Consider the following 25,724-nt stretch of genomic DNA (forward strand, 5'->3'; position numbering starts at 1 on the left):
TCTCCTCGCCCCTGGCCCGCTGCCATTGGAAGATTGTGATTTATCTGATTGAACAAATCCCTGCTTTTTCAAAGACGTGTACTGTGGAACACGTAACGGTTATAGATGCTGTGGAATGTAGTTAGATGAAAGGGGAGAAAGAATATCCAGTCATCAAAACAAGTGAGATGAATCGAGCAAATAGGCAAGATTGTGATGAGATGAAGAGAACAAGTGAATAGCAAGAACAAGATGCTTTCTAGAGATGATCACTAAAAAAGGGAGACAGTTGTAGAGATATGAGTGTGATGGGAGAGAAAGAGGAGAGAAAGAGAAGAGAAAGGAAGAGGGAGATATTTTATAAGGGTTGGCTGGGCGCAGGACACACACAAACAAATAAAAAATAGAAACTCTGATTGGACAATGGCCTAGTGTGACAGAGGGCAAGAACTGCGCCAGACTGGGAAGGGGACGCCTTCTTGTTTTGGCAGTGACTGCTGCCGGAGAAAAAAAAAAGAATGAGATTGAGAGAATACAAGGCTAGAATAGAAACATATTTGAACAAAAAGACAAGACAACGCTAATACAGACCGACGTCAAGCGACAGTATGCAAGGATGAAGCTTGAAGCTTCTCGTGATTATATACAGTTTGGAAGAGGATCAACGCCTGGTATGTCTGGTAGAAGAGTCAGATATAAGTTCAAGAAAAATTGAAGATACAAAGAGTGACTTACATGAACTATTTCTATATAGCTCCCCCGCAAGTCTGCGCTCCGCCTTCATCTGTTGCAAACTCATGTCAGGAAAACTGTTACCTGGTCGATGGTGAATTCTCACGAGATACTCACTTCGAATCATTTTACCCACTGCCTGCAAGAGGCTGATGACCATCACCACTGTACCAAACACAATGCACGCATATGCTGGAAGTTTAGCTCTATGACTAGTATTGCTCAGTTTCACATAGCAGAGTGGTGGAAGAATATAAGCCAAAGCTGCCGCACTGGTGGCTCCGATCAGCTCGAATACAGCGCCAAGGTCGCAAGTTACCAATGACAGGAACATAGAGGTGAGGACTAGGACGGTAGTAAGATACAAATGACGGGTTGGATGGAAGGGTTCGTCGGGAAAGTAGTAGGTGGTCATGACAGAGCGGCAAACAAATGCTTCAAGGGGTAAAGTAGTGAGCATGTTGAGGCCAAAGCAGCTAGATACCGGTCAGCCCATGTCTCCCGATATCTCTGTCATTCCTCACTCACAATCGCGCTATGTTCACCATGATGTTATTGGAAGGAAAGTTGTTGAGCACATTGCCTTGAGTCTTTGATCCAAATGACAGGAAACCGGCAATGGCCATCACCAAACACATGATCATTGAAACTCCAGTAGAATAGTGTGTCACAGTTGCAAATCTATCGAGTGTTGGTTTTTTCAACGATCCGTAAATCAAGAGGCTGTTATGATCTACCACCAAATTAGAGTCATTTCTGCGCTATAGGATATGCAAAACATACGGCACACAAATGCTAGAAATCGATGGTTAGTTTTCCGTAAATAGACATGGCTGCATAATCACTCACCGAAAGATATAACTCCGACAGCCTGAAAGAACCCCGAGTTGATGACAAGATTCCCTTTCAAGTCGCCTCTTAATTCTGAGGGCACCCGAAATCCTTGGATTACGACTGTTACTACGATGATAAGCATACTGACGAGGGCCAGTGCTGAAGCTTTTGCGAGCTGCTACTGTTAGCACGCAGTGCGCATACAGGCTTGGGATTTGACAGCTCACCTTGGCAATATCTCGGTAAAGGGAGAGAGGATATGAGATACACAATATAAACAGAACGATGACAGCTCTGCGATCCGTGAGAAGCCACAGAAACGGCATGTCTCTTAACGAAGGAAATAATGCAGCAAAGACGTGAGGTATAGTATCACCCACTATGATACAAAATGCGACCATGCCCCCAAATGCAAAAGCCCATTGGGCAATAGATATAGCGATCAACCCACTTCTTCCAAAGCAATGCTGCATAGTTGCTTGGAAGGAGTCGGCGCCGCTCATTTTAGAATTGACGACAATAAGGCGAATGGTCCAGTCGACTGTAATGGTCAAGAGCACTAAAAGCACAATGCCCGTTACCAAGCCCGCTTGTCGCAGGGCATACGGCTGCCCGATGATGCCGGCTCCGATAATACTGTTGGCCATATTCATAAATGCCATACGCATCCCACTTCGAGGTCTGGCACTTTCCAGGTGGTCTTCAGGAAAGAAGTCCTCCGATGTTGCCAGCGTTACAGTTGGAGCTTCGATGCCGGTGAGCAGTGGTGCCATTTGCCCTGTGCTACTGCGCAAACGCTGCGAGCCCTCCGTCATATAATCTTCCTCATCCATCCATAAGTCATCTCCATCCTGATGTCTGGATTGAACGTGCCCGTTGGTGGCCGGTGTCTCTTCGTCCGCAACATGTTCGGAGAGGTCGAACCGAACGCGAAGTGGTGTTCGCGGCGTACGACGTTGTCCATCTGGAGCCGGCCTAGAAATTGACGATTGTCGAGGAACATGCTGTGTTGAAATGGTCGGACGCGTATGTGTTTGTGCTGGTGCTGGTTGTTCATCGGTGGATCCGGAGAGTACCACCAAGTCGTCCTCGCTGTCACCGGCGCTATCGTGGTTGTCGTCATGAAAAGAGCTGTTCGAAAGAAGGGCACGGGACTCTTCGTCGTTCGAGCCCCTTCGCTCGGAGTTCCGAGTATTGCCTACCTCATCCTTTGGCATCTCTGTCAGTATGCGAATGCTTGAAGGAAGACACTGTAGCCTGAAACCCCCAGCTCGTGTCGTTCCTGATAACGATAAAGAGATGTCACGTGTATTGACCCTAACCCTTATAACCTTGACCTACCAAGGGTCCTTGTCACCTTAATCTCATCTTGACTTGAGAAAAATCAAGTACTTTGGTCTTCTACCAGCTTTTCTAGGAAATTCCAGGTCTACTTATGCAATAAATCTGATTTACTGATGTCTAGTAAGGCCGAACTATGCTCATTTTCCTCTATATTAAGAACGTTGCGCTTTTAGGACATAGCCCTAACTGCCAGATTCGGAAGCCATAAGGTCGACTGTTGATATTGAGCAATCTTAGGAGTGTCACGTATTCTTCTACTTCCTTTTTTTTTCATATAAATTTAGTATCCTTGTATGTAGGGCTGTGTCTCATTTGCATTACTTGCTTTCCGCCACACCAAGCCTGGGCTCTTTCCTATCTCCTTCAGCTTATACATAATTCTTTTGACAAGCAACCTTATAGAACTAGCCACAAGCCTGAACAAATGCAAGTATTGCTTCAGACCATATATTCGGCTGTACAGAGTTGCACAGTCACATGTAAATTTGGAGTTATAACATCCACGGATGTGTCGACAGGTTACATTTAAGGGTTTCAAGTAGCTGTATAGGCTACTTGGATGATGGGACATAGAGCCAAAAGTTCCCGTTGCTATCTGGCATTAAAGATATAATAGCCATGAACTTGTTAAGTTGGAAGACTATTTAGGTTTGTTACTCTACTGGATATAAAGGTTTACTACGGCATTCCTGGGTTACTCGGTATAACGACGAAAGCACTGAGATGGAGAATATCAGCCAACAGTAATTGCTAAGGTTGCGTCAGCCCACTTAACCTTTATATAATACTAGGCTCTGGGAAAAGTTATTTAAGCTCTCTTCCGCAGGTAGTAATCCAGTTTGATCATTCACACAGTACGTTACAGGCTTCGATTAAACTCTAGCTCAACGTCAGTCACTGTCTAAGTCAGATGTGAATCTAAAGCACTCCTCAATCAAACGATCTTATTCACTGCGTTACCCCTGCTTTATTTGCCGTCCTACTCGCCTCTCAGCAAGTTCAGGCATTTGTGCGAAAGTGTCATGTTGGCTCGTATAAGTGTGGCCCAACCCTCTTAGGACCACCTTATTGTAAGGCAGCACTCTCCTTCTTACTTGAGGTTGTCATTCTTAGACGATATAGTAATGCGACACAGGCTAACACTACTGCTTCGAATAACTATCATCTCCAGATTACACTGACACCGAACTCCAAGCCAGTATCAGCCTCAATCCGAGTGTAGTTCCAGCAGGGCATACTTCAACCATACGGAAAAGTGTCCTCTTGTCTGGTTAGCCGCAGCTAGCGAGTGCACATAGTATTAGCCAGCATTTTCCTCCTCTAAATATCACCAATCTGAGTCCCTTATAAGTTTCATCCCACAGATCGGAGAGCTTCCAGATATGCATAGCAGATACTGTATAATTATAATATAAGGGACAATCACAAGATTGCATGGGTTCAAGATATATAGCCTGGCTGTTGAGGAAGCTTTGTTGGGCAAGTGAGCAACACCGGCTGGCTCCTTCCCTTTCCGGTAGAACACGTGCAGCTTCAAAACTGGAAGCAGCAACCGCTTTATTTTTTATCTTCAATTGATATCTTATCTCAATTGGCACCTCTATCTGCACTCTTTGCCAGTCTGATGGCTCATGTTGTTGATCTTGGTACCCAATCCTTCAATCTGGGAGGACAATGCTTAGTGTCCAGAGCCACTGCAACGTTGATTTATGATGACAATACCAATGCCACGGGGTCGAAAAGCAGAAGAGTCAGCTATCAGGATTCTTGGATTGCATTGAAGCAAGAACTCGCACTGGACCTACAGATCGAAACTTGTTCAATTCCAGCCATGTCTGTGCCCAATTTTGTCAAGCAAGCTGTCGAGACGGGGCAAGCTTCATTAGTAAGTCATTCGTGATACTACGCTATCAGTTGTCTGACAACAGAGCTCATTCCAAGTAGATTCGGGATAACCCATATCTTCGAGTGTCGAGGATATATCACGAATATCGTTGCTTAACTAATTCGGTCGCTCTTAATGTTTCCCTCGTCTTGATCAAAATACCCGATTTATCACCTCAGATCTTGCCGAAGAGGTTACCTCGCAGAGCAAAACAATGTGTAGCTGAACCTCATCCACCGCCTGGGATTGATAGGGCCACTTTATCACGCATCACGATTAGTATGAAGGGCGTTGGACAATGCGCCCCTTGGAATTTCTTTCTGACAAAACCTTCGTTGAGGCTTTCTCACCACAACCCATTCACGGGCAATCACCATGTACAAGATAATATTCCGAGTCAACAAGCTCACGTTTCGACTCTATCTTCATCTCTCCGGAAATACCCACCGCTGGCCCCTCGGCAAACTACAGATAGCGATCGCAGACATACTCAAAGTGTGTTGTCAGATGACAAGAGTGTCCAACACTCTAGAAATGTCCTATCATACCGTGAGATAGGATCACTACAACAAGATATAAATTTCCACGAGATGGTCAGATGTTCGATCCGCAGTCTTGTGAACGGGAATTCGCAGCAGTATAAAAGTCTAGTCACCAGATCGGCAATTGAGGACGGTCCAAGTCTGTCGGATATTGCTCCTCTTTTGTTCAAACCGGGCCATTATGAGGTAAGTTTTTGTTCTATTCACCTCTTAGTTGCTTGTTTGATTGTTGATTGTTGGAAACTAGAATATACGGCAGAGGGCCGGACTTATACCGATGGTGACGAGATCGATGGCGAGGATATTTAGGGCACCTCAATCCCTCGCTTCCAAGGAGAGAACTATTTCCGTGAAATCAAAACTGAGAGCTAGATATGGAAACCGTGAGAATCCCGAAAGTGCGGATATTGGACATCTGACCCGCGCAATGATCAAGTGTGTTGTCTGGACAGCGCTTCAAAGAGGGTCTTACAAAGCCGAATGGCCGAAGATGTCTACTTGCGAAGATTTGGGTACGATGCTGTTCAGCGACGATTGCATGCTTACCGAAGAGGTCGAAGAGTATGATTGCGCTGATGAGCAAATGATATATTCAACTACGAGTTCAGTCACTAACTCGGACGACATCTTGTCAAATACTGATGTTGAACCCAACTCTAGTTACTCCAGTCTTTCTTCACCAGAAAAGTTATTTCACAGGTTTTCTGATAAAGGTAGTCTTAGCGATGGGCTACACCATGACTTCACCAGTGGAGAGTCTGCGATAGACGATTCAGAGTCTGATATCATATCGCGGCCAGATACGGAAAGAGAAGACATCATTATCGGCTCCTCTTCTCTACCACCTACAGCATGTGACATGTTTACCGATTCTGAAGTGATGACGCCTTCGAGCCCGTGTTCAGAAGTGTTCAACCAAGATAATGAATGCAGAGACCAACACGACGAGGATATGATGGATGATTCATCATCCATATCCATTCTGTCTTCTTTCACTAATCAATATGCATTGGAGGAACTAAAACAGGAGACGGAGATGAAATTGGAGCATGATGAAACAGAGGACATTTTGATGAGTATTTGAAGGATATTAACGCATCTCTGACAACTACCGCAATATATAATATATACATTTATTTATAAGTTACATTAGGTACCTATATAGGCATTTATATACACAATGTTTATGAGACGATTCAATCTTAGGTAACCTTGCCTAGGTGAAGTGGACTTATTAGGTACTACGACAGCCTCATTCAAGTGAGCCATGAATATAAAGGCAGTATTGATGTGCAATATACGTGCTGATTCCAGGGTTCTACATAGACAGATAGTGGTCTAATCTGGTCTGTCTTGTGTCTATAATCAAATATAAAAAGTCTAGTTACTCGTCTCTCCCAATCCAAACATCTTGATCGAATTGTTCCAAGCCCTAAATCAAATTAGTTAGTATCTTAGAAACCTAACATAAGGAAGAGAATCAATACGTACGCTTCACAAACCTCCTCCACCGAAACGCCCTTAATCTTAGCAATAACATGCGCAACATGCGCAATAGCAACAGGCTCATTCCTCCCTTTGATCATACAGCCCTTTTGCCACTTCTCTTTCTTAACAGCCTTGGGTAAAGGCGACGCATCACTCAAATACTTCGCCGATGCATGGGAGGGTCTAATCTCGCACCAGGGGCCATCTGTCTCAATCTGTATTCTGTCAAGGGGGATATGTCTGACCACCTCCAGATTCTCTTCTGTCTTGAGACTACAACCATTCACACCAATATCGAGTCCGAGGTCAACTAGTCGCTGCATCTCCTCCATCGTGCCCGTAAAACTATGCACGAGTCCACCGCGCGGTAACCGATCAAGTCTCGATTTCAATAAACGCTCAAAATCTTCACTTGCGGCACGCGAATGTAGAAAGAGAGGTAACTGAACTTCAACTGCAAGATCTAGCTGGGCTTCAAACCATTTTAATTGTGATTCTTTGGGACTGAGAAATAAGCGGTCGTAGTCGAGACCGATTTCGCCAAAGGCGACGGTGTGCCCGGATTGTTTGGTTGCGAGGGCTAGAGTGCGGAGTTCTTCGAGGAGTTTTGAGGGGCCACCAAGATGGGTGTCGAAGTGTTTGGCTTGACAGGGATGCACGCCGACGGTGGCGTAGCAGGATCCAGCTATTTCAATATATCAATATCATGGACTGGCTATAAGATATGGTTGGACGTACGGTAATCATTTGCTATTTGAACTGCATGCTTGGATTCCTTGAGATCGGATCCAGTAACCATAAACTTAGTACAGCCAATATTCCGAGCTCGTTCAATGATATCCGCTAAATCATCTTCATGGACTTGTTTGCCGTGATAACTGCCCCTGAAAACGGGGTCACTCAAGTTGATACCAATCTGATCACAAAATTTTAGCGTCTTATGTTGCAAATACAGATTAGGTGAATCATACATCAACGTATTTCAATGTCCTGGGTTCTGTCGTCTCTCCCTCCATTTTGATGGATTTGTTCCACTTTGCGGGGATATTTGAGCTGTCTTGTTTATTCCGGAGAACTCTGCAGTTGGAGTGATACTTATAGTATTGAGATACTCCTCGCTGAACTATGCAGCCTATACAATATGTGAGTCACGCAGTGAAATTGATAGTATTCATAGCAATTGACTCTATACATACTCTTAGGCAGCAAAGTCAAAATAAGTCGAGGTCCAATCTGAGACTTTGCAGTAGCACCGGGTAACAACAGTACTCGATTGGAGAGTACAGGCATGAGCATCTCATTAAAGACAAGGCCGAATGGAGAAGCAGTCAATTAGGTCTTTGCAAGTCACGGGACGTGCCAAACAGGAATGCTGTCAGCCTGAGACTTCGCGTTGGAAGATAAGATTGAATGGTTCAGCCTCAGGCACCCGCATGGCTGAGTAATGCGCTAGCTTCTTTTGGATGCTGATTACAGATAGCTAAGACCTGATTGGTCAGCTTAACATACATTTTGAAGTTCTTCATCTTCTTGATTCTGAAGAATTGCACAGTGCCCCTTAAATCCTGCTATAAATGATTACTTATCATCAACTGACATATCTATGCAAGACTATGAAGTAGCACGATATCACGAACCCGGTGAACACTCCGTGTGCCAAGTGCAACAACATCGGAGAAAGTGCGAGGATCTCTAATCGCAACATCGGAAAACTCACCGGCCTGAAGATCTTACCCCGTATTTTACGCGACTCGTCTTTCTTGGTGTTGCTTCCACCCAGCGGGCTTCGTACAGCTGATAGATAGCCCGAGGTTACTCGCCCAGTTTAAATAGAAGCCTCATTTCGTTCTGCTTTCCCTAAAGGACCGAATTGATATCGGCGGACGAAACAGAAACTAAGATATCTTCGAGCCTCTTGTAATCAAGAGGGCAAAATGACATCAGATAAGCTCATCTCTGTCACAGAGATAGCAAGACATAACACGGCATCCGACTGCTGGCTCGTGGTCGACGGCCAGGTTTGGGATTTTACAGAATTTCATGAAGAACATCCCGGAGGATCAGCCAGTAGGTATTCTCCATAAAGTATCAGGTTGGCAGAGAGCTGATAGAGAGAAAAGTAATTCTGAAATATGCCGGCCGTGACGCCACAAAACCATACAATGAAGTTCATTCACCATCTACAATACGCAAATACCTCCATCCAGATAAACTCAAAGGCGTCCTAGACACCTCAACCATCAACGACGAATGGCTCAAGGAACCACCCGCTGAAAATACGCGTGTCATGCTTGACAATGAAAAGCCCCCGTTACATACACTCATTAACGCCCATGATTTTGAGATTGTTGCTTCCAAGACTGCAAATAAAAAGACGTGGGCGTTTTATTCTAGTGCTGCAACGGATTTGATTACTCGGGACGCGAATAAGTCTTGCTTTGATCGAATATGGTTCCGTCCGCGGATAATGAGGAATGTGCGTTCGGTGGATACGCGGACGAGTATTATGGGTGTTGAGAGTAGTTTACCCTTGTTCGTTAGTCCGGCGGCTATGGCGAAGTTGATTCATCCTGATGGTGAACGTGCTATAGCCAAAGCATGCTATGAGAAAGGTATCCTGCAGGGTGTAAGTATCCAGTCTATCTACGATATATTGGATAATCAGCTAATCTATTACAGGTGTCCAACAACTCATCATACTCTATCGAAGAATTAGCTGAGACCGCACCCAACGGCAAATTCTTCTTCCAGCTCTACGTAAGCCCTGATCGCGAAAAATCCGCTTCACTCATACGGAAAGTCTCTTCACTACCTCAATTCAAAGCCATCCATATTACCGTGGATGCCGCATGGCCCGGTAAACGAGAAGCCGATGAACGCGTCAAAGTAGACGAGAGCACTTCGGTGCCCATGTCAGACGCAAAGGCTAAAAACGATAAAAAGGGTGGTGGTATTGGTCGATTGATGGCAGGCCACATCGATCCTGCGCTGACGTGGGATGATATCGCATTTGTGAGAAGACATACACATCTACCTATATGTCTGAAGGGAATAATGTCAGCTGATGATGCGATTTTGGCAATGAAAGCTGGTGTTGATGGGATTTTGTTGAGTAATCATGGTGGCCGAAACTTGGATACTAGTCCTCCGTCGATTATCACGTTACTGGAGCTTCAGAGACGGGCTCCTGAGGTTTTTGATTGTATGGAGGTTTATGTTGATAGTGGTATTCGACGTGGGACGGATACACTCAAAGCCGTTGCTTTGGGAGCCACGGCTGTGGGCATGGGTCGTAGTATGTTGTTTGCGACAAATTATGGTCAGGAGGGTGTTGAGCATTTGATTGATAGTAAGTCTGCTTCTAATGCCCTTGTACGTTCAGGCTTGCTGATTCTGATGTCACAGTAATGCGTGATGAACTAGAGACTGCCATGAGGAATAACGGTATCACCTCGTTGGATGAGGCAAGTCCTGAACTGGTTAATACAGGAGACGTGGACCACCTGGTTCCTGCAGGACGTCTACATCAATATGCAAGGAAGGTGGCCAAGTCGCGACAAAAACTTCTTGCAGCGAAGCTGTAATGCAGATTTACCTAGTTACCGTGAGCTCCAGACTATTATAAGGTTCTTATAGAATCATGGTGAATCATTCTTGATATTTGGCAGCATATGTAGACAGCTCTCTACCTACATACCCGTGGACATAACCTAAGATTGTCCCGTACACGCATACCTATTTGTAGATTTAATACAATACTACTAGTAGGCAATGAAAATTCTCCACGAAAGAGTCGCCGAGACATACAGAAATCAACCCACTTGTGACTATCAAAACAAAGAATCTCGTCGATCATGTCTTGGCCAATAAACCTGCACAACCCTATCTAGGTAACTGTTCAATAGCTAGGGCTCGGCAATGTCAGATATAGCCCTAAAAAGAAAGTCCAAATCTTCAAAGTCCACCAACTCTTCAGATATCTGCTTCAGGAGAAGTTTTGAATTGGTGGATATTGGTAGATGCCTTGTTTAGTAGAATTTATGAGACCAATTGACACGAATTTGAATACTACTTGATACCCTAGATACGTAAGTGATAGTAGTTGAGTGCCCTCAACTGTCCAGACGTACCAGGGTATGCATGTAGCACGCTCGATTTAGGATTGTTATTATTAGTAGACAATTTATGGACTTCTTCTACATCTCTCAAATTAGCAATATTCGTCTATTCGCCCGTAACCATCATCTCAGAGACCGGCAATGACGGGAAACTCCCCTCAACTTCATACTTCACGAGCCATCATTAAACTTTGAATTCTGACTAGCATTACTCAACCAACTTGAATCAAGCCCACAAATTTCAAAGCTGAAGTCCAAGCCTCGACTCCAAGTAAGGTTAGTGGCTTGACTCCATCGAAACGGCGCGTGATCATCCCCTGCTCTCCAGAGTCCAGTAACAAAGCCCCTTGTTCACCGCTTTATTCCAGGCTTTTCTATATGGTGTTCTGTTGAATGTGTTTGGTGGTGGTTTCAGAATTATCTGGAAATTATTACATAAAACTGCATATGTAACTAACTAACTTACTCTATGCACTCATTCTGCAAGCAATCGAATTTGTTCCAAAGTGAAGCGGATCAGCCCGGCTCTGGGCCCGATCGACGCCTTGTTTTCCAGGTGTAAAGTGTCACCGTATGGAGATTACTGACTGGATCATACTTTCTGGCTGAAAATTACCATACAACCCGTACGACAGTGTAATAGATGGGCTAAATAAGGAAACGATCTTGAACTTTCTCCGCACTCTCTGTTCAACTTCATTGGATGCTATGACCAGACGCCGCTGTCCTCGTCTTTTGAATTGTCACGTTCCAAGGTTTGATTCGAAAGTCATACGATTGAACAGATTATTTGGTGATTTGAATACGTACATAGATGATTGCTCAGAAGCACTTACTGTGTCAGCCAAGAAGAAAGCAACATGGGTCTAGGGCTACTACTTTTGCAAGAATGTTCCAAGAGATAAGGAGGAGACGATTCAAGGGCGCCGGTGTGAGGATTTGCACACTTGGAAAGTCCGAGATGAGCATATTTATGATTAATATAGATGCAGGACGGAATTCTGCCATATTCTATCTATTTTCTCAGGGATAATCGACGCTTTTCCTATTTCACCTTCGGTCATTCGTTGTTTGCTGAACATTCGGTGTCCGGGGTATAGCAACTAGGCTGTTTTTGTAATTGCCGTCATGAATCATGATGCCAGATGCCTCAGGAATTGGACCTGTTGAATGTCCATATGGTATGACAGAGGTGCAAAGAGTAAGACTACGTGGTCGTAATCGGTTCTTCAGGACAATAATCCGTTTAACCGGACAATATCTGCTGCAGGAATAATTGGATGCAAATACACCCAGACAGCAGAGAGCACACTGACACCCTCCATGTTTTATGCTGGGTGGCTCAGACCACAACACTAAATGGTCGACATCATGATCGAATCGTGATAGTTGCATGCATTCCGTTGCGAGGACGCAGATGTACGTGTCGGATCGACTAAAATTATTCGCCGGCCTCATTAATGGTGTCTCTTCTAATCAGCGAGATTAGGCTGAATAATATGAACCAGCCCCGATAACACCGTGATTAACGGCCCCCCTCCCCGGGCGACTCTTGTGCAGAAATGTACCGTGTACGCCAGAGTATGTTTTGGTGAAGGATCTTGCCGGATGCGTTGCCTTAGGATCCAGGCCTAGAAGCGCCCCACTCTGATAGCTTGGGTGGAGATTCACAGCGAGCTTTCCTCCTTTGAATCCTCCCCCCCCAACAGTTTATCATTATTCATATTTACTCCGTACAGCCTGTCCTGTGTCCTATTTCTTCTCTTCATCTCCCTCTTCTCGACTTCTTCTCTGTCTGAGTACTCAAGCTTGTACATTGTTCATCCACCGGGAGATTCATCATCAACTATCGTTCATAATCATCTATCCATTCTAACCCTAATCAAGACGGTCAATTCTATCAATTAATTCATCAACTCCTCAAAATGACCGCTCCTCGCTCGACATCACTCCGTGCTCTGCGTGCTCTGTCACAACATCAAACCCCTGCTACGACCCTCTACTGCCGTCGTCGCTTGCACATCACCGGTGCCTTTTCCGCTCAACCCGTCGAGGGCACCGATAAGGCTGCTGCGTATGCTGCTCGTACTCTGGCAGACCTCAAGAATGAATGCCACCGACGGGGATTGAGGACTGGCGGTTCAAAATCTGAGGTATGATTTGTATATCGTCTTAAAATTGCATGGATACTGACTTGTTTATAGCTTGTGGACCGTCTTTCCAACAATGACGTACTATACACCCGGGCTTTCAACATTGCCAAAACCCGTATCAACGGCAGTGTTTTCGGAGGGTACACCAATACCATCCATCTCTACTCTAAGTGATACGAGAACTAATTCGTGTATAGACCTGCCGAAACCCGCTCATTCAACACCTCTCGCGCCAGCAAAGCTGTCAACGACTCCTCCACCCTAGACTTCGTCTACATGCCCAACATCGCCTCCCTCGAAGACGAATCAAACCCAGCCCAACGCATCCCCATCATCGGCAACCTCAACTTCGACTTCAGCACCTCCCCCGACCAGCATCACTCTGAATATCCACCCATGAAACCCCAAATTCACGCCATTGGCGAATCCGGTCCGGATCTCTCGGCCAGTCCCATGAGTGAAGTCGTCGATAATCATGCCGTAGATATCGATCCTTTCAAACTCACTGAGACAGTGGGTAAATCTCGTGCTGGTGAGAATGAGATGAGGGAGAGACGACTTGCTAGTCAAGGTGGGGAGAAGGGTGTGATTGGGGAGTTGTTTAGTGGGATGATTGATGATATTTGGGGTAAGGGTTCTGCTGCTAGTAGTAGTAAACGTCATTAATCGGTTGTCACCTGGATCCATTTGAGCATTGGGGTTGTATTGATTGACTGTGTGAAGTGTACTGTTTTATTATTTGTTTAATTCTACTTCTTGAATATACATATTTTCCTCATACGTTGTCTACCATTCTACCCAGGTATAATATCTGGTTCTAAAGGCTTGTAGCGAATGTAAACTTGTAGTGCATGCCCTATATACAATTGTAAATGGCAACGTCAAACAATAACATAGTAAAAGTGAATATCAAAACGTGAAGAGCATCAACGTAGCGGGATAACATGAATGTGTCGAGTAACGGAATGAGGGACATAATTGGCTAGTCAAATCCAACCCTAACGCCAAAAATATCAGGAATGACAGAATGAGATACACAGTGCATAGTTGAGAAAAGGCATGGGAACAGTATGCTATTCATACATAGCACGTCTATCCGATAACAACAGCAAGAATAATCACCGTCAATATAATCGCCAAAATAAGCAAGAGACAACACATCTTATTCCGCGCATTCTTCTGATACCGACTCGCACTCCTCAATTCAACATTCGCGCCGCGTGTATCACTTGTAACATTCTCAACATTCTCGCCAATGATATCAAGCTGACTTCCTTGCTCATGCACAATGTGAGCCACATCGCGAAACAATTCATTCAATTCGCCGACGCTTTGCTCAATGTTTCGAATCTCGGCTTCACGCTCGATAATTAGCGCTTCTTGGAAGTCGACTTCGTCCTGGTTTGCCAGGCGGGGCTGTTCGAGTTCTTGTTGTTGGAGTTGTTGTTGCTCTTGTCCTTCGACAGTATGGCCAGCTGATTGATCGCCGTCTTGGTGTAACGCGGTCCTTGAAGCGACTGCGGATGCTCGTTGTTTTTCCAGAGCGCGGCGTTGCACAGTTTGGAATTCGTCTAATGCTGCTTTGAATTCGGATGATAGTTTTTGTTGCGTCCATTTCTGCGAGGGCTATAACAATCTGTTAGGGTCTTCCAGTGCGATTAAATTATGAAGCGAACCTACATTAACATCTTCCCACGTCTGCACCTTCTTAATAGCTTCGCCTGCATCCTTGAACCCAGACCGCGTCTCTTCTAGAAGGTTATGAACCCGTTCCCGCACTCTCTCAGTATCACGCTTCGTCCCTAACAGTGCAATCTGCCGCGAGAGGTTCGATATATTCGATGTTAATGTAAACAGCTGGTTGGATAGGTTCTCGGTAAACCGCGCAAATTCGGGGTCATCCTGATACTGGGGATCGTCATCCCGCCGCCAGGTTGTCGGCTGTGCTTCTAGGGAGTTTAAGCGATCGTATGACATTGCGGATAGCGGTGGAAAGATGAGAGATATTGCACCGCCAAAGGGTTGTTTGTACGAACTCTGTTGTGACTTTGTTATTGCCTTGATATTCCTGCCTCTGATAAGAGTAACCAACCGGCTCCGCTCAGGTGACGCAGCGACCCGTACTAGACCGTTTAAAGTCTTCCTTCAACTCACGTGACCAGCTCGTTGCTGTTTTGGTTGCCAGACTCCGTCCCGCAAAAAAAGTGCTCTTCGAGTAAATAAAGCTTCACCACCCATATTCGTTTTTGAGCTCCCACCTCACCATCCAGCGCCGATTTGGCACAGCACGTCTTCGCCAGGATACGGCAGTTAATTACCGCTTACTATATTGTACTCAAATAATGCAATGACTGTTTGTCTAAGATAATCCACATCCTGCGCTCCTCAAAATGGCTGCTCCACCTAGGCCGTATAGGCGAATCTTGACCTCTGCATTGCACCGCAGATTCGTCCATGCATCGGCTCTCACGTTGTTGATGGACTATATTGTTTCTTTTGTTATTGGAACGAAAACATCATGTTAGTAACCCCGTATATCGGATGCGAACAACGTCGAAGCTAATGCGACTGTTATCTGTACAGTTCTCTGGTCATGGTTTCCTCTCGGAACATGTGGTCTGCGCGCTCTTCTTTTATTCATCTCAACACTGGCCGTCTTCTTTATTCGAGTTACGCAAATGCATGTCGGTCCTCGAACGACGGCTTCTCCTTTGGCTGCTTTGCGCGCTATATTTCCGCTACAAATCGTACAAACTCTGGGATGGTATCTATTCTCTGCCTGGTGGTTTAGTGAGGTATATCTTTGGTCAGCTCCCGAAGAGGCTGATTTGGGATGGGTAAAGATCGGCCGGTAAGTATCCCTATAATTTAACAAGTGGTACATACCATGCTGACTTGAGCAGACTTAACAGTCGACCAACATTGAACGAAAGGTCCATTTACTTACATACATATCACATGATGCTGGCAGTCGCCCAAACTGCTATTCATCTGTACTGCGACTATGATCGTCTTCCCATACCGGTTGTCAAGCGTACTTCCCAGGACGAGCGTACACATCCCGTGGAACCAGTGTTCAAGAGGTTACAATACGGAGTTGTTGCAAGTGTGATTGATGCCCTAAGAAATGGATTTATCATAACCTTGGCGAGTCCGTTTATCTACGTCATTTTTCTGCGACGATCGGCATGGAACTTTTCTCTCTATTTCGCAAAACTGTTCTGGAACTTTTCGCGGAATGCGGCAGAGCCACAGGGGGCTGTTCCTCCGGCTTTCCACTCGCTCTTCTTCCGTCAGATTATATCAGGAGGATGTCTTGTCTTCTTATGGCAGACTGCGAATTTGTTTTTCACGGTGTTCCTTACGCAAGAGCCATTGAAGCGAGGACAGCCACTTACCAACTACTCCAAGGATCCTACGGGAAGTTTGATCAATGGTCTTAAAGCGAAGAAAGATATTGTGAAGAACTTTGCTTTCTGGGAATTATGCTTCATAAGTCAGCGCTTTCCTGATCGCCGTAAGGCCATTTTCGAGGACCTTGAGCGTTCTGACGGAGGAGCCTGGAAACAAGTACTTCAAGCTTCGGTTAATACTATTGATGCTATCAATAATCGTATCAACAAATTCAAATCACCGCCCACGAAAACAAACACTAAAAGTACTGACGTCGCATATCCTCAAATCCAATCATTGCCTCAATTGACTGAAGGCCCTAAACAAGACAATATTTTCGCGCCATCGCCAAAGGGCACTGGGTTTGGACAATCTGTTGGGGCCACGGCAAAGTCCTTTGGACAGTCAAAAGATTGGACACCAATTGCAAGAGCCAAGGCCAAGGAAGCATTTACTCATGCATCAGACGCCTTACTGAGCCCAGAGCGCAAGAAGAAACTCTTGGGTGCGTCAAATGAAGTCAAATTACTTACTGGGCCAGCCGGAACATCCCAATCATTCAACTTCGCTTCGATTCCATTCGTCTCACAATTCCTACGATCACCGATAGGAAAACCCTTCAGACAAACATTCGCCCAACGTCTGCGTGGTATTGTCTTTGGCGAACCTCACGGTCAAGTCGCCTGTATTATCGACGCCATTGAAGCCACCACCCGACTCCTCATCGCTAGTTTAGCAGAAGACAGTTTCGGTCAAGTCTTCAAAGATTTACCAACCATAATCCGCCTCTACACCTCAACCATCATCACACTAGAAGATTTCGTCCACGAAGATACTGGACTAAACATTCACTGGTCCGATGTCACATTTCCATCCGCTAATAGCAGTCCTGAAGTACGCAGGAACGCCAGAACCGTCCCGGAAGTTGATATTGTGTTGCATATGCTGAGAACATCTCTCTCCGAGCTTCTCGCTTCCTTTGAGAAATACAGTCGTGACGTGGGCTTGCAAGCGAAGGACATCAGACTTGCAAAAGTAGCAGTAGGGTTGATTGATGACCATAACGATAATGATGATCCTTTCACCTCTTAGGCGAAATTTGTTGTTTTGGGGTGTTTAAAAGTTTGGTCATGCATTGTACTCTATTTATATTCATAGAATCGGCAGCAGGGAATTTACGTCATTCGTATTGTGGTTATGATAGCATATTTATTATCTTCTGAGTCAGTACTTGAGACTGATCATGGTTAGGTTTTTAGATAGCCCTGAATTTCTGTTTCGGAACTTCTCGTCGTATCAAGCAAGCATAGTAGCTTAGGGCTCTAGGGCTAGTTATTCACACTATGTCTGTACACAGATAAGGCAGGTATTTGGCCGAGATAGTTATCCACGGACTGAAATAGCCCAATAACACACTCAATCAGTTGCTTGGACGATACAACTTCATTCAGGTATGCTGTACGACTTTGGATACGACTCTGTATACAAATTAGTCCACTGATAAAGCATATCTTATAGAGGGACATACCAAGAATAGAACGATCAAACTCCTTCACATTCGTAAACCCTCCTACAGCCATGAAAATATCAAAATCCGCCAGCAGCGACTTCATAACATGCCTCACCCCTTCCTCGCCCATAATACTCAAACCCCAAACCCACAAACGACCGACAAACACAAACTTTGCACCTAGCGCCAATGCCTTGACCACATCACTCGCTCCACGGACTCCAGAATCAAACATGACATAGGTCTTATCGCCCACAGCATCGACAATGTTCTCAAGCGCATCAAGACTGGCAATTGCGCCGTCAACCTGTCTACCGGCATGATTACTTACCACGATACCATCAACGCCGTATTCAACCGCCTTCTTCGCATCAGCCACGGACTGGATCCCCTTTAACGCAAACGGGCGTCCACCAGAGATCAATTTCCATTGCTGAATTAACCAGGGTAATTTCTCCCATGACCACGCTCTACCATGCCAGATTGAATCAATCCAAATCGTGGATGCGGCGACGGGATCTTTCTCAATGTCTATTCCTTTCTCGCGACATCGCTTTTGGAAGACGGGGTCACTTAGACCTAGTCCCGCGCCGATACCGCGGTAGAATGCGTAGTTGGAGTTTGCGACATCGTCGTGTCGCCAGCCTAGTTGCCATGTATCCGTTGTGAGGATCAACACGTCAAATCCGGATTTCCAGGCTCGGTTGAGTAAGGATAGAGTCAATTCATCGTCGTGAGGCATGTATAGTTGAAAAAATCGTGGACCGTTCCCATTGGCCGCTCCTACTTTTTCGATCGGTGTACTACCAGCCGTTGAGAGACAGTACGGCAGGTTCAGTTCACCGGCAACTTTTGCAACTGGTACTTCGGCTGCTTGATTGTAGATTGCGTTGATACCGATGGGAGCAAATCCAATGGGTGCAGAGACCTTGTGGCCCCATATTTCGGTAGTTGTGTCGCGGAGATTGGTGTCGACTAACATGCGAGGGACGATGCAATGCCGGTGGAAAGCCTGACGATTGACAGAGTGAGTTGTTGAGAGGCCTGCATTGGAAGCTGCATAGTACCTATCTCTGTATCAGCATTGATTTCTGTTGGGACCCGGTGTATGTACCATCCTCCTAAACTTAGCTTCTCTTTGGCTTTTTCCTCTAGGGCCTTGGGGTCTATATGAAGCTCGTATTAGCTCGTATCTCTATAACATATTCCAATGTACTTAAACAGCTTACGCGTATTGAAAGGAGGCGTTTCTCCATCATTGGCTCTCCAGAATTGCTCTCTTTGATACAAAGCCCATTGCGGCGTTGAGCGTTTCTCGATGTTTGGATTGAATGGGTCACTCATTGTGAATATATGCCTAGGTAAATGTTCTTTGTTATTGAATAACAGAAAAACTCATCATCGTGTTTGAAGTTGTTCAGTCTTTATAGAAGTTCTCCAAAGCATGACTTCACTTTGACGCGGTTCCATATCTGGATTTCCTGTTTTGATCGAGAATAGCCTTAACTTCATGCCCTAACTCTCCCACCTAAGTACCTTGACATGTCGTCTTCACTTGAAAATAGTGCTTCTATCTTGTACATTTATGGTATAAACGCCAGAGAGCATGTCTAGCCAGATAATTCTCCTTCACAAAGCTTAGTGGTTATATAGTGACGTCATAATCGAGCATCCTACCGTCCACGCTCAACAAGCTTCAATTGCCACAAAATACAAGCTTAAAATCTTTCTCTCCCTCGGCTAAGCATCTCTGATTCATCTCCAGTTTTCGTCCAGAAGCTAGAGTATCTGACTCATCCATAGCTAAGCTACGAAATCAGTGAGTTAGGGCTAGGATGTTTATCCGAACTTCGGATAATCCCGGCGATAAGCTAATCCGCAAAGCCTCATTTTTTCTTTTGTTCGCGAATCAAAATTGCTCATCAAACAATGTTGAGAACCGCCAACAACTTGCAGAATTATATAAAAAAGAGGTGATACGTGTATAGATTTTTGATTGCAATTGGAACTGTTCAACACGGAATTGCAGCAATGTTGGCACCGGCTCGCAGGATAGCTCTCTCCAGCTACAAGGCTGCTGCGCCCCGCACGGCCATCACGGCTCGATGCATCAAGCCCGCAACCACCCATGTAGCCAAGCGTCACTTCCATAAGACCCCGGAAACTGCTTTCTACAAGGCCTTATGGCAGTCAATGCGAGTCAAGATACCTTGGGTGGATGCTTTGGCCCAGAGTCGTAAACAATCAAAAGCCGGGGAACCCATTACGTTTCAGGATGAGGAGCTTGCAAAGCCGGACCTTACGCCAAAGAGAATGTCTGATAGCTACTTTGCTGCTGTTCGTTAATCCTTGTTCAGGTTATTGTGGCTTTGCACTAATCGATATGTTAGACAATTCCTCTTGCTGAAGACAAATGGCTTTTGGACGAATATCTGAATGCCTCTGGACGTATTCGGTGAGTATCACTCTGTTTATCGCCTAGCCAACATACGGCTAATGATTTTAGACTTGGTACACTTTTTATGGATTTGGATGCTCTAGCCGGCGTAGTAGCCTACAAGCATACAGGTGATACAGTAGCAACTGTCACCGCTGCAGTGGATCGAATCACGCTACTCAATCCCTTGAAAGAGATTTGCAATCTTCAACTTAGTGGGCAGGTTACCTACGCGACAGGCAGATCAAGCATGGAAATCTCTTTACAGGTCGCCAAGGCACCTGCTGAAGGCGAGAAAGTGAAAGATGAGGATGTTCTGATTACATGTGCTTTTACCATGGTATCATTGGATCCGAAGACGAAAAAGTAATTACCTTCCTTTGCCCTAAGAAATGGTTCTCTTTACTGACCGTCCACAGGCCCGTTGCTGTGGCACCACTCTTGATTGAAACGGAAGAAGAACAACGTCTTTTCCAGAAGGGTGAAGAGAACTACAACGCAAAGAAGGCTTTGAGGAAGAGGAGTTCTTATGAACAACCACCTGATCAAGAAGAGAGTAATATGATTCATTCTATGTGGACGACGCAACGACCATACAAGGGTGAGCTATCTAAATACTCGTTTCCATTCATTCTGACAACTTGCTAACTTAGAAAACAGTCCCCGGAACGGCTATTCAACACTCACCACGCATTCAAAACATGGACCGGACAGTCCTAAGATCAGCCATGATCATGCAACCTGAAGACCGAAACAGACACAACTTCATGATCTTCGGTGGTTTCCTTCTGCAACAAACATTCGAACTCGCCTTCTGCTGCGCCGCTTCTTTCTCCCATACGCGCCCAAGTTTCGTATCCCTTGATCCCAGCACATTCGAGAACCCCGTCCCCGTCGGAAGTGTACTCTACCTAAAAGCAACAGTAGCATACACGGAACCTCTCGTGCGAACCGTCAATGGAGAAGAATCCAGTAAACGGACCCCTTACACCAAAGTGCATGTCCGTGTAGACTCAAAGGTGCGAGATGTCGAGCATGCAACTAAGAACCCAACTGGCGTCTTCCATTATACATTCTTGGTCCCCAATGAAGTTCAGGTTATGCCTACTAAATACGCTGAGTATATGTTGTGGCTTGATGCGCGTCGTCGCGCACACGATCTTGATCCGATTATTGCTTCGAGGTTTACGGAGGATGAGACTTCGGCTCGTATGGACGGCGTTACTGAATAGAGTGTTGTTTTCTATGGGAAGTTGGCGCATACTGGTTACTACATATAGAATTTTTGACTTTGTCCATCTAGTTCAATATTTGTATCTAATTTTTGTTTCGCCTAAGCAGATGGGTTAGGAGATATCCAAATCTTAATGCAGGAGTGCTTTTACTTCGAAATCATAGTAATTCATCTTTTGACATCAGCACAGATCTTTTAAATAGAACAGATTGTAAATAAGTTCAATCATGCTCAGGAGCTGCCTCTTCACGTGACCGTACTGTTGGAAATTCTATGGCCGTGCGGGGAGAACATTGAGGCTTTTCCACGTCTTCTTACATTACACGAATTTTCAATATTACCAGTTTTCCTATTCATCAACCATTATAGTAGCATGAATACATCCCAAACCTCGCTCAGAGTCACTCCCAAAATTTGTACGAACTTGTAAGCGGTATATGTGGGATATGTCTCTTCAGAACGTCTGGCATCTTCGCCGAGTGGCTGATACCGCCTCAAAAGCATGCATGGTTTGCTACAAGCCATCGACAAGTGTGCTGATAACGCCTGATAATAAAGTAAGATACAAACAAAGATAAAACAGTAACATTTGCTAACTTGGTTGAAGGACTTCTTCTACATATGCCCAGCCCATCTCAAGGACCGTGGTTTCTGTTCTCCCATCGTGGATGCAGAGCAAGATGCCAAGAAGAAGAGAGATGAAGAACTAGCCCGAGAAATTGAGAAGGTGACCAAAGAGTATGAAGAGAAGCAGAAGAGGAAAAAAGAGAAAGAAAAAGAAAAAGACAAGGAAAAGAACAGTAAGGACGATGATAAAGATAAGAAAGAGGAGAAGAGCAAGAAAAAGGAAGACGAGAAGGATGAAGATGTAGAAAAGGAGAAGAATGATAAGGTATGTCTGGATTCAAGTCATGATATAGGCAGAGCCTGGAGCTAATCGAGCCAGATCAATGACCTCCGAAAAGCAGCAGAGACGAAACAGAGTGATAATAACTCTCCTCGAATATTCGAATTGCACAAGTGAGTTAGAAAATTGATTTCCTAGGTTGAATATAATTGGAACACTAACGGTGTGCTACGTTCTTGTTTAGGAACTTCTATCAAATGCGCATCAATCGCTTGCGGAATATAGAATTGGCAAAGAGGAATGCTGAGCGCCTTAGAGATCCGACTTCGTTCCCATCTGTTCCCAAGGGTGATTTATGAGCTGTTAGAATGTGGTAATTGATAATAAGTGGATTTTGGAGCAAGACTTTTATTCTTTACTAAAAGTTCTTGGGGCTATATGCATGAGCCATACGATATAGTGCAGTCTGGCCTGGATTGATGAACAGTGATACCTGAAGTTGTTTTAGAAAATCTCGTAGAAAATGCCATATCTACTTAGATACTCTCCATGGTAATAGGTCACCGGGCCTGGCAAACATTGCCCAGGTGGCTACGTACATACGTCCTGTAGCGTACGGTATGGGAACCGTATGTATTGTTAATGCTGCTCCTCCTCTTCCTCTAGAATATTGACACAGTTACGTACATTTACCTGTCCAGTATGGACTACATGGTCTTATGATTTTGGTATCACATCCAACCCAATGATTATTAAACACTATAGTCAAATGCCCACATGTAGGTGAGTCCCTTATCAAGCTTATGGAGCTTAAGTGCAGCAATACAGGATTATGTTACGTTCATTGATCAGGTCATCTGATTGACCATGATATTGAGTTTCGGTCGGATTCAAACCTCGTTTGCCTTCACTTGAGCAGTTTGGGTTGGTTGTAGATCATTGATTGAAATAGCAAGATATCTTTCAAAACGTGGTTATTAGACTAGGCCAATCTCACTACACAATGATGATTGGTGCTATTTCGGACAAACGACGTAGGCGAAAATTCTCTCTCAATAGACATAAAACCCTATTGCGCTAGTATAGACTTATGTACGCACTGTCTATGTACTGTGGTTCTTAATAAGTCCGTACTATCAAGGGTATGTTGGGCTAATACACGCCCAAATGTAGGGCTGACAGGCTATATACTATATCTGAGGCTAACCAGAAAGCTTAAACATGGAAATCTCCTCACGGATTATTTAGACTTCCCAGATCTGACTTGGTTATTGCTGATTTTCTGATCAGTGATCAATATGCAGGGCCGCTAGGCCGTGGCATGAACGTCTATACGTAAGACATTTACGTAGATTCCAGAAATGAATACCAGGTTAATGCATATACGTACTTAGATACACAATTCCACATTAAAAAGAACACGGACTCAAAATCTCTCGGAGACTTTGATGATCATTACACACTAGGATGATTTCAATGGCCCGAATTCCTGGGGCTCAATCCCCTGTAGTAGTTGACTAATTCCTGATTAGTATGTAATTTTGAAGCAACCTACGCAGCTAAACAGCTAGAGACCCTGGCCAGTGCGTGCTTCATTATTGATGATGCGAAAATCGACAGCACTCAGGGGATAGATTTGTTGGTATTTTATATGGCTATCAGTTGTTCCAAATTACGGTATACTCCTAGATTTTACGCAGTAGTTATTGTTCAATTCAATATATACATACAATAATACATCAATTAATCTCAATACTATCCAGGGCTTCATTATTTGTTTCAGTTATCAAATACTCAGGTACCCGACCTAAATATCAAGTAGTTCATCCGGACGGAGCCCAGAATTTGTACTCTGCACCAAGCTGATACCCGTTGTAGATGTTAGTACAACATGTATACTTATTATATGATAATATACCTACTTAGGCTCTTTTGAAACTCCTTGGATTTGGATTAGACGACGCATGTGCTGTTACCTTGCGGAAATGCAGGGCGATGATTCGGCTGTGAGCAAGCAACACAAGTTGCCGCATTTGGGGATTATCGAAAATTACCATTTTTGGAAAGACATGTCAAAACCCTAATCGGACCTCTGATTTTCAGCAACGCAGCGAAAGTTATGGCACTTCATTTTATGTGCCATAATTAGCGGACTGTAATTTATTGTGGTTTCTTGGGGATATCCTAGTATTTCGTTTTCTGTATCTCTTGAAGAATTTCGTGGACTGGATTATTTCGATGAGAGACCTCGCGACTTCACCTACGGAATGCATTCTCAGACTGCCATGTCCGAAAACAATACGCTCTTTTTACTTAGGTGGCCAATGAATAGTTCCAAGATTGAGTTAGGTATACCATCATCAGATGGATTCTGAGTCACTAATACGAAGCGCGCTGAGACTACTCCCATCAGACCTCACTGCAGGGCCTCCAACGAGCGGACTGTGGCAAAGTCCTCTGACTCAAAGAAGCCCGAATCTAGCATAGAGTCACAATGAAACTCGATTTCGACGTCATTCGCCATTGGCTATCATTCATTATGACAACTACCCCAGTCCTCGTCGTTGAATTCTATTGGTTTTGTGGATACCCCTTTTCCAGATAGAATAGAAATTATCAAAAAAAAGGTTACCATTGCCTTTATAGGATTTTAAGACGCCCAGCGACATAAACCCAAATTTGGAAAAATACCTGGCTGCCAGCATACTTTGCAGTTTAGGGGTGTGGGCAACGCTGTATCCCAAGTCAAAACAAAGGCCGATGTGAGGATCTGCAAGCACCTAAGCATGACGTGGTATAATCCCTCACACCATCACACACGATGCAAAATAAGCATACCGCATTTTCAAACGTTCCCTTGGTTCCGAATCGATTGGACTCAATGCTGTCCCATACGAAATAAAGCTTGCTCAAACCACTTTTCGCGAAGTTTCGGTTGGTCAGGGACAGTACCTTGAACGCTTGATCTTTCAGAGTCAAAGAAAGCGTCTCCCTTGTCGACAATCCAGTTTATATCATGGTAGCGTATTACACCATGGTCCTCTGGTAAATCATTGTATGTTGCATCGCTACACAAAGTCGGGACAGCATCGTTCGGAAACTCTTGACTGGATACGCACCATTTGAGGATCGTCTCCGCTGATTCTCCTTTTTGCCTAAGTTCATTATAGATTCTCCATAGTTTTACTAGTTCATTAGTTTCATTGCACCTGTCGAAGTCGTAGGTAC

General features: G+C 44.7%; 10 protein-coding genes across 11 annotated transcripts, besides 3 other annotated features; 6 read left to right on the forward strand and 4 right to left on the reverse strand.

The window, feature by feature from the left end:
* Window positions 1-206: 206 nt before the first annotated feature.
* TSTA_071530 (amino acid transporter, putative) lies at window positions 207-2,762 on the reverse strand (the record flags this gene model as incomplete). Its single annotated transcript, XM_002341102.1, has 7 exons — window positions 207-656; window positions 715-763; window positions 829-1,187; window positions 1,240-1,444; window positions 1,495-1,506; window positions 1,561-1,720; window positions 1,773-2,762. The coding sequence occupies 6 exons, from the start codon at window positions 2,760-2,762 to the stop codon at window positions 726-728; spliced, it is 1,764 nt and encodes a 587-aa protein (XP_002341143.1). The 3' UTR covers window positions 207-656; window positions 715-725.
* Window positions 290-333: a sequence feature (GA-rich).
* A 1,751-nt stretch (window positions 2,763-4,513) lies between the features above and the next one.
* On the forward strand, window positions 4,514-6,400 carry TSTA_071540 (uncharacterized protein; the record flags this gene model as incomplete). Its single annotated transcript, XM_002341103.1, has 3 exons — window positions 4,514-4,774; window positions 4,834-5,502; window positions 5,576-6,400. The coding sequence occupies 3 exons, from the start codon at window positions 4,514-4,516 to the stop codon at window positions 6,398-6,400; spliced, it is 1,755 nt and encodes a 584-aa protein (XP_002341144.1).
* A 31-nt stretch (window positions 6,401-6,431) lies between these two features.
* Window positions 6,432-6,459: a sequence feature (AT_rich).
* Window positions 6,460-6,647: 188 nt separating this feature from the next.
* TSTA_071550 (hydrolase, TatD family protein, putative) lies at window positions 6,648-7,820 on the reverse strand (the record flags this gene model as incomplete). Its single annotated transcript, XM_002341104.1, has 4 exons — window positions 6,648-6,748; window positions 6,808-7,489; window positions 7,543-7,720; window positions 7,776-7,820. The coding sequence occupies 4 exons, from the start codon at window positions 7,818-7,820 to the stop codon at window positions 6,697-6,699; spliced, it is 957 nt and encodes a 318-aa protein (XP_002341145.1). The 3' UTR covers window positions 6,648-6,696.
* A 918-nt stretch (window positions 7,821-8,738) lies between these two features.
* On the forward strand, window positions 8,739-10,388 carry TSTA_071560 (mitochondrial cytochrome b2-like, putative; the record flags this gene model as incomplete). The annotated part of the gene is made up of 4 exons (XM_002341105.1): window positions 8,739-8,871; window positions 8,925-9,430; window positions 9,484-10,153; window positions 10,210-10,388. The coding sequence occupies 4 exons, from the start codon at window positions 8,739-8,741 to the stop codon at window positions 10,386-10,388; spliced, it is 1,488 nt and encodes a 495-aa protein (XP_002341146.1).
* A 2,273-nt stretch (window positions 10,389-12,661) lies between these two features.
* On the forward strand, window positions 12,662-14,685 carry TSTA_071570 (uncharacterized protein). The gene is made up of 3 exons (XM_002341106.1): window positions 12,662-13,075; window positions 13,127-13,215; window positions 13,273-14,685. The coding sequence occupies exons 1-3, from the start codon at window positions 12,848-12,850 to the stop codon at window positions 13,739-13,741; spliced, it is 786 nt and encodes a 261-aa protein (XP_002341147.1). The 5' UTR covers window positions 12,662-12,847; the 3' UTR covers window positions 13,742-14,685.
* Window positions 13,276-15,178, reverse strand: TSTA_071580 (SNARE domain protein). Its single transcript, XM_002341107.1, has 2 exons — window positions 14,756-15,178; window positions 13,276-14,701 (listed from the first exon to the last, which is right to left on the reverse strand). Exons 1-2 carry the CDS (start codon window positions 15,050-15,052, stop codon window positions 14,168-14,170), a joined length of 831 nt encoding a protein of 276 aa, XP_002341148.1. The 5' UTR covers window positions 15,053-15,178; the 3' UTR covers window positions 13,276-14,167.
* A 105-nt stretch (window positions 15,179-15,283) lies between these two features.
* TSTA_071590 (nuclear envelope protein, putative) lies at window positions 15,284-17,660 on the forward strand. The gene is made up of 3 exons (XM_002341108.1): window positions 15,284-15,595; window positions 15,659-15,926; window positions 15,979-17,660. The coding sequence occupies exons 1-3, from the start codon at window positions 15,466-15,468 to the stop codon at window positions 17,558-17,560; spliced, it is 1,980 nt and encodes a 659-aa protein (XP_002341149.1). The 5' UTR covers window positions 15,284-15,465; the 3' UTR covers window positions 17,561-17,660.
* A 70-nt stretch (window positions 17,661-17,730) lies between these two features.
* Window positions 17,731-19,322, reverse strand: TSTA_071600 (L-lactate dehydrogenase; the record flags this gene model as incomplete). The annotated part of the gene is made up of 4 exons (XM_002341109.1): window positions 17,731-17,946; window positions 17,997-19,045; window positions 19,093-19,144; window positions 19,208-19,322. 4 exons carry the CDS (start codon window positions 19,320-19,322, stop codon window positions 17,912-17,914), a joined length of 1,251 nt encoding a protein of 416 aa, XP_002341150.1. The 3' UTR covers window positions 17,731-17,911.
* A 584-nt stretch (window positions 19,323-19,906) lies between these two features.
* TSTA_071610 (acyl-CoA thioester hydrolase, putative) lies at window positions 19,907-21,804 on the forward strand. 2 transcript variants are annotated; one of them, XM_002341110.1, is made up of 5 exons: window positions 19,907-20,315; window positions 20,369-20,433; window positions 20,485-20,781; window positions 20,835-21,016; window positions 21,076-21,804. In XM_002341110.1, exons 1-5 carry the CDS (start codon window positions 20,010-20,012, stop codon window positions 21,645-21,647), a joined length of 1,422 nt encoding a protein of 473 aa, XP_002341151.1. In that variant the 5' UTR covers window positions 19,907-20,009; the 3' UTR covers window positions 21,648-21,804. The 2 variants fall into 2 exon arrangements, with proteins under 2 accessions (XP_002341151.1, XP_002341152.1); XM_002341111.1 differs by having other exon boundaries at window positions 19,907-20,433.
* Window positions 21,805-21,955: 151 nt separating this feature from the next.
* Window positions 21,956-22,972, forward strand: TSTA_071620 (uncharacterized protein). Its single transcript, XM_002341112.1, has 4 exons — window positions 21,956-22,206; window positions 22,257-22,541; window positions 22,596-22,669; window positions 22,741-22,972. The coding sequence occupies exons 1-4, from the start codon at window positions 22,087-22,089 to the stop codon at window positions 22,853-22,855; spliced, it is 594 nt and encodes a 197-aa protein (XP_002341153.1). The 5' UTR covers window positions 21,956-22,086; the 3' UTR covers window positions 22,856-22,972.
* Window positions 22,371-22,534: a sequence feature (GA-rich).
* Window positions 22,973-25,724: the final 2,752 nt, after the last annotated feature.

The sequence above is a fragment of the Talaromyces stipitatus genome, genomic scaffold, assembly GCF_000003125.1.
Source record: "Talaromyces stipitatus ATCC 10500 scf_1105507295523 genomic scaffold, whole genome shotgun sequence".
NCBI lineage: Eukaryota > Fungi > Ascomycota > Eurotiomycetes > Eurotiales > Trichocomaceae > Talaromyces > Talaromyces stipitatus.

Coding starts and splice junctions, on each gene's coding strand:
- TSTA_071570 (XM_002341106.1), top strand. CDS start 12,848: ATGACCGCTCCTCGCTCGACATCACTCCGTGCTCTGCGTGCTCTGTCA. Junction 13,076..13,126: donor CTGGCGGTTCAAAATCTGAG/GTATGATTTGTA, acceptor ACTTGTTTATAG/CTTGTGGACCGTCTTTCCAA. Junction 13,216..13,272: donor AACGGCAGTGTTTTCGGAGG/GTACACCAATAC, acceptor ATTCGTGTATAG/ACCTGCCGAAACCCGCTCAT.
- TSTA_071580 (XM_002341107.1), bottom strand. CDS start 15,052: ATGTCATACGATCGCTTAAACTCCCTAGAAGCACAGCCGACAACCTGG. Junction 14,702..14,755: donor AGACGTGGGAAGATGTTAAT/GTAGGTTCGCTT, acceptor AGATTGTTATAG/CCCTCGCAGAAATGGACGCA.
- TSTA_071590 (XM_002341108.1), top strand. CDS start 15,466: ATGGCTGCTCCACCTAGGCCGTATAGGCGAATCTTGACCTCTGCATTG. Junction 15,596..15,658: donor TATTGGAACGAAAACATCAT/GTTAGTAACCCC, acceptor TTATCTGTACAG/TTCTCTGGTCATGGTTTCCT. Junction 15,927..15,978: donor GGATGGGTAAAGATCGGCCG/GTAAGTATCCCT, acceptor TGACTTGAGCAG/ACTTAACAGTCGACCAACAT.
- TSTA_071610 (XM_002341110.1), top strand. CDS start 20,010: ATGTTGGCACCGGCTCGCAGGATAGCTCTCTCCAGCTACAAGGCTGCT. Junction 20,434..20,484: donor AATGCCTCTGGACGTATTCG/GTGAGTATCACT, acceptor TAATGATTTTAG/ACTTGGTACACTTTTTATGG. Junction 20,782..20,834: donor TTGGATCCGAAGACGAAAAA/GTAATTACCTTC, acceptor GACCGTCCACAG/GCCCGTTGCTGTGGCACCAC.
- TSTA_071620 (XM_002341112.1), top strand. CDS start 22,087: ATGTGGGATATGTCTCTTCAGAACGTCTGGCATCTTCGCCGAGTGGCT. Junction 22,542..22,595: donor AAAAGGAGAAGAATGATAAG/GTATGTCTGGAT, acceptor TAATCGAGCCAG/ATCAATGACCTCCGAAAAGC. Junction 22,670..22,740: donor CGAATATTCGAATTGCACAA/GTGAGTTAGAAA, acceptor GTTCTTGTTTAG/GAACTTCTATCAAATGCGCA.